Source organism: Saccostrea cucullata, unplaced genomic scaffold (genome assembly GCF_032062105.1).
Source record: "Saccostrea cucullata isolate Sc308-1 unplaced genomic scaffold, CSIRO_AGI_Scuc_v1 ctg1612, whole genome shotgun sequence".
Taxonomy (NCBI): Eukaryota; Metazoa; Mollusca; class Bivalvia; order Ostreida; family Ostreidae; genus Saccostrea; species Saccostrea cuccullata.
Genome location: NW_026921433.1, coordinates 67,514 through 73,454, shown reverse-complemented (window position 1 = coordinate 73,454; position 5,941 = coordinate 67,514). Strand labels below are relative to the sequence as shown.

The window sequence follows — 5,941 nt, the reverse complement described above, 5'->3', positions numbered from 1 at the left end:
TGCAGAATTGAGGCTCCATAAATGATAAAATAAAAGAGGTCCCCTACAGGATAACTGAATATGATGCTAAAGTAAATAGAAACATACATACAAATATACAGAGTAAATGTGACAATACCTCCCTCCTTTGAATAAGTATGAAAATACTTTTGAACACACATTTACAACATGAATAAAATCAAGTGTCTCTGTAATTCAGAAAACTATATACAAAATCAAAGTCTACTGAGATAATCAGCACCCTGGTTATCTATCCCTCTGATTGCAATCCCTATAAAACTGAAGACTAAGCGCCCATCGCATCACTCTGGAATTGATCACTTCAGTCTTGTTGAGATACATCAGGGGTTGATGGTCTGTCTCAATCAGAAATTCTTGTCCATATAGGTAACACTTGAATTTGTTGATTGCCCAAACTATGGCCAGACATTTTTTTCAATGGTTGAATACTCACATTCGCTCGGTTTCAGTTTACTGCTAGCGTATGCTACTGGAAGTTTCAACCCAATATCATCGTCAAGCTGCAAAAGAACGGCACCAATATCACCTTCTGACGCATCTGTCTGAAGAATGAATGGTTTAGCAAAGTCTGGAAGTTTCAAGATGGGTGAATGTATAAGCATTTGCTTAAGAGTATTAAAGGCGTTTTCTGTGGTTTGTCCCAAACTATTTTGTTAGGAGCGCCTTTCTTTGTGAGATCTGTAAGGGGCATGGCAATTGCAGAGAAATTTAAAACAAATTTCCTATAAAAACTTACCAAACCAAGAAAAGATTTAAGTTGGCGTTCCGTCTCTGGTCTACTTTCGTCTTGAATAGCCCTTACCTTTTCAGGATGTGGTTTTAGTCTATCCTCACCTACAATATGTCCAAGACATTCCAAACTGCTGTACCCTATCGAACATTTTGATGGCTTGGCTGTTAAATTTGCATCTCGCAATTTACTGAAGAGTTCCTCGCGTATCTTCAGATGCTGGTCAAAATCAGGTGTGAAAATGATGACATCGTCAATAAAATTGTCAATGTTCTGCATACCATAAAGTAACTTAGCATAGGTCTTGAGAATATCGCTGGAGCTGTTACTAATCCAAACGGCATAACTCGGAACTGAAGCAAACCTTTGGATGTTTGAAAGGCTGTCTTTGGCTTTGAGGATGCAGTGAGTGGAACTTGCCAGTAACCTTTGGACAAATCTAGTCTAGAAAACACTTTGTGATTAACAAACTTTTAGAAAATCTCTTCAGCGTTAGGCATTGGTTCAGCGTCAAATTTAGAATAATTAGAGTTAATTGCCCTAAAATCTACACAAAAGCGAAACGTAATTGCCATTTTTCTTAACACGTACATTTGGTGAGCAATAAGGACTGTCTGAGGGCTCAATAACCTTCAACTCAAGCATTTTCTCTACCTCTTTATCCACAGTATCTCTCATTGCAAATGGTACTGAGTATGACTTACTTCTGATTGGTTGATCTGAATTAGTTTTGATATCATGCTCAATCAAGTGAGTGTTACCTGGAACTTCAGAGAGAACATCTGAGAATTGATTCAGGAGTGAAATAAACTTCCTTCGATCGTCATCTGACAGTTCTGGGTTAACATCGACACTTTATGGTCTTTCAATATTTCCTGAACTCGGAATATCGTCTATCTCGTCTTGTTCATCTGCAGCACAATCAATAACAGCAGAGCTGACAATTGCGTTGACGTCATGATCTGAGTCTTCTTGAGCAGTGTTCTGTCAAGATATTTCTTCAACATGTTGATATGAAATGTGTATAACTTACCTCCCATGCTGATCTGGTAATCTACCTTGTTTACCTTCTTTTTGATGCTAAAGGGGCCCTTCCGCTGCTGTAATAATTGGTTAGAATCTGTCGGTAAAAGAACCAATACCTTGTCATTTACTTTCAAAAGTCTAGTTCTTGCCGATTTGTTGTAGTATTTTGTCTGTTTTTTAGATGCCTTCTCTGGGATTTCTCTCGCTAGTGCAGCTGTTGATTCTAGACATTCCCTTAAGTCCAATACATACTCGTAGGTTGTTCTTACCTGAGGATCGTCGACATCTCTGGTCGACAGTTCTTTGAGGATACTTACTGGTCCCTTGACATGCCTTCCAAAAACTAACTCAAACGGGGAAAACCCTAAACTCTCTTATGGGACTTCTCGGTAGGCAAATTAAACTGGGTTTATATATCTATCCTAATCTCGGGGACGATCTGCACAAACTCGTTTAAGCATTTGCTTGAGAGTACCATTAAATCTTTCGACCATTCCGTTTGTCATAGGATGATAAGGTGTTGTGGTTATCTGTCTGACTGAAAGCAAACGATTTACGAGGGGCGTTCAATAAATAATGTCATTGGGGCTCAGAAAGAAGCAAACGACGCTTTTCAATTATTTAGTCTTCATGATTTTACTTATTAATCTCTTTTAATTCAAACACATGTCCGAAACATTTTTTTTCCAATTTCTGATTGTTTTTAGAACTCATTTTTGGGTATGACCCTTAGGATACTGGAAAATGGCAGATCCAATGATTTCCTAGACTTGTTTTTTCCTTCTGAAAGGTGTTTTTTTTCAAGTTTGGAAATAGAAACAAGTCAAAGGGTCAAAGGTCTGGCAAATTTTGTTAATGTGAAAAAAAACATTAACTTTCTGTTTATCCCGAAAACCCCTTTACTCTTTAGGGCATGCGGTTTTGAACGATGTCATGAAGGAATTCAATGTAGTGGATTCCTGATTCTGGGTCCTTTCTCTGATAAAGCTTTCGATTTTTTTTGCAAAAAAAAAACTGCTTTCTAGACACCTCAAGATATTAAACTGTCTCCCCGAATACCAATTTGAACAACAATATCACTAATATTTAAGAAAATTGCATATAAATCTGTCTTTGTGCTTTTGCAAACCTTTGCACTTGACAGACCTTCGCCGTTTTTATTGAGTACATCTTATGTTAAATTTTGTTTTAATGGTTTTAAGCAATAGATTCATGTTCCAATATCTGTTTGAATATAAAACAAACGTGGATTACTACAATAACTGATATTTTTAAATAATTGTTAAGACTTTTGTACACGCTGTCGTTTTCACTCATTTTTTCAAAATACAGGGTGACCTTAGAGTACCAAGCTTAATAACTGTCAAACGTTTCTTAAAAACAGTGTAAACTACTCCCGATATGATATCTATCAAATTTGCTATGTGTCTTAAAGTCAATCATACACCATCAAATATTATTTGTTCAAATTTGGCATACAGTACATAAGTTGTTATAATTTTTGTTGGCAAGGAGGGTACCCATTATTGATGCCTATTATATAATTTTTTATCATTGAAATCCACCTGTTCATTTGTCTACAAAACAGGCATCGGTTGCTGTAAATGTCACATATTTCAGGGAATATTTCTTTGGGAATTTATTAAGTTTTACAGCAGCCTTAATGTACCTTTTTTTCACTCTAGTTTAATGTTTTTACCATTCATTTATAATGCAGTGTCTCGAATCGCCCTTGTTTCCCAGCTTCTCACGATAAAACTATGTGATGAAAAGTGGTCACATAAACTGTTATAAATTCATTGAAGATTCGATAATGAGAAAAAGTCAAGCTTTATGTCATATGACTACTATGTTGTATGTCATCGAGCTACTGACATTATTTATTGAACGTCCCTCGTACCTCTCTCATGAAAGCTGATGTGAACTGACTACCCATATCACTCAATATTTCGTCAGGTATACCCATCCTTGAAAAGATCTCCAAGAGTCCCTCCGCAACTCTCTCAGTTTCTATTGTTGCCAGAGGAATGGCTTCTGGATACCTAGATGCGAAATCAACTAAAGTGAGTACATACCTGTTTCCTTTATCTGTGACTGGATGGATTGGTCCAGAGATATCTACTGCGACCCCTTTAAACACTTCGTCTATGAGAGGCATCTTCTGCAAAGGATATCTAGTAACACGGCCTTTGTGCACTGTTCTCTGACAAATATCGCATGAGCGACAGAAACGCTTTATCTTAGACTGTATTCCAGGCCAACAAAATTCTGTAAGAATCCTAGAAGTTGTACAACAAGTGGCTAAATGTCTTGATATAATGAATTGGTGCGCCAAATTCATTACAACCTCTCTAAATTTTTGTGGTTCCACAAGTTGAATAAAAATCTTACCGTTCTCATCTGTTGATTGATACTTACGGTAGATTAATCCGCTTTTCAGAAACCAACTTATTTTTCCTCTCCGTTTCAGTACCTCCTGGTCTGCTGCTGCCCATTGACGAATCTTTCCAAGGGTTTCGTCTCTCTCCTGTGCAATCTTAATATCTTCTGGTCTTATAGTGTCTTTTAAAATCTCTGGGACATGAAGTTGAGGACACGGTTTCTGTTTTTTCTTGACTTGTTGGCGAGTCTCCACAGCATGTACTTCAGTCCACAGCGGATCTGGGTCATCAGGTGATCTTACCTTATCGAATTTGCCGATGATGAGATCATAAATAGGGTTATCCATGCACCAACCATCAAAAGTTCCTGTAATATATGGTGTATCGATAGAAATAGTAGCTACAGATACCTTGACTGAAGATCCATCTGCTAGAATGCAGGTTTGAAACTTGTTTCTAATGAACTTATCCTCATCAACCTTGCTTTTTCTCACAACTATACCAGTACACTCCGTGTCTCTCAAAACTGTCACAGGTTACCTTCGGCATATCCAGCTGAAATAGGCAAGTTATTTTGCTTCTGATAGCAAGATGAAGAGATCTGAATTGAAAAGTCACCTGCGTTAAAATTTGTTACATTAATTTGGCTGTTGGTAAAGAAGTACCGAAACGTACCTTGGCGACGGTTTCACCTTTTTTTAGTTTCCTCATTTACAGAATACTCCGATTGCTTATGAGTAACTGAACTAACCTTTGGCTTGTTTCTGCTTATGACATACATAGCATCGTCTTTCTGATTTTGGAATAAACGAAGGCTTAGCTTGATATTTTCTCTCACCTTTACCATTTCTGTGACTATCATGATCGTGTCGATCCTTCTTTTTTGGGCGGTAATCATTGCTTTTGTCGCCAGTGAATGTTACAGCATTAGCCAACCTTGCTTCACGGTATTGATCTGCTAAATTAGCCATGTCTTGAATGGATTTTGGTATTCGCTCTTTTAGGAAAAGAGTTAAATCCCTATTATAAACATGCAAAAACTGATCTCTTAGAACCAAATCAAAGAAAGCTTCAGTTTCAGCAATGTTTACCATTCTCAACCATCTTTGCATATAACTACTAAGTCTCACAGAAAACTGAATGAAAGTTTCACCTTCTACTGGCCTGGAAGATCTAAATTTTCGCTTAAACCCATCCTCAGTAAGATCATAGCGCTTAAGTAAGTACACAAATTTTACACTGAAACCACTTACTACTTACACAACACAGACACACAACTTACTGAAGTGACTTCTTATCAGTTTGGAAATTTTGGAGTTTCAGCAGTGATTCAACCTGAAGACGGACATTTCTGTTATTTCCTGACCATGACACGCAGCTAATGGCAGGTATGACCGGTCGGCAGGGGATGCTCACTCCTCCATTGCACCTGATCCTACTTTTGTTTGTTATCGCCATATGTTTCATAATCAATATCACACGCCCTTATTAAAAAGACATTGGACCCAGAGGCTCAGCACAGCGCTCTTTGCAAAAAATAAACAATATATATTTAATGTGTAAAAATTAAAGAACCTTATTAATACCTATTGATGTTGTCCTTTGACTTGATTACAACTAAACTTTGACGGGGAATGGACTCGTACAGAGATCTTATATAGTTTTCATCAAAGGTTTCAAGATGATCGATGAGTTAAATTGTATCAAATAATGCTTCAGGAGTCTAAATATTTTGAGCTTGATGTTTAGCCATAAATTCTTCATAATTTCAATTAATACACGG

General features: G+C 37.2%; 1 protein-coding gene across 1 annotated transcript; it reads right to left on the bottom strand.

The window, feature by feature from the left end:
• Positions 1-246: 246 nt before the first annotated feature.
• LOC134259947 (uncharacterized) lies at positions 247-5,252 on the bottom strand. The gene is made up of 7 exons (XM_062742535.1): positions 4,910-5,252; positions 3,678-4,684; positions 1,785-2,124; positions 1,343-1,587; positions 758-1,195; positions 455-563; positions 247-356 (listed from the first exon to the last, which is right to left on the bottom strand). Exons 1-7 carry the CDS (start codon positions 5,250-5,252, stop codon positions 247-249), a joined length of 2,592 nt encoding a protein of 863 aa, XP_062598519.1.
• Positions 5,253-5,941: the final 689 nt, after the last annotated feature.

Coding starts and splice junctions, on each gene's coding strand:
- LOC134259947 (XM_062742535.1), bottom strand. CDS start 5,252: ATGGTAAACATTGCTGAAACTGAAGCTTTCTTTGATTTGGTTCTAAGA. Junction 4,685..4,909: donor TAAGCAGAAACAAGCCAAAG/GTTAGTTCAGTT, acceptor AACCTGTGACAG/TTTTGAGAGACACGGAGTGT. Junction 1,196..1,342: donor GTCCTTATTGCTCACCAAAT/GTACGTGTTAAG, acceptor AGTGTTTTCTAG/ACTAGATTTGTCCAAAGGTT.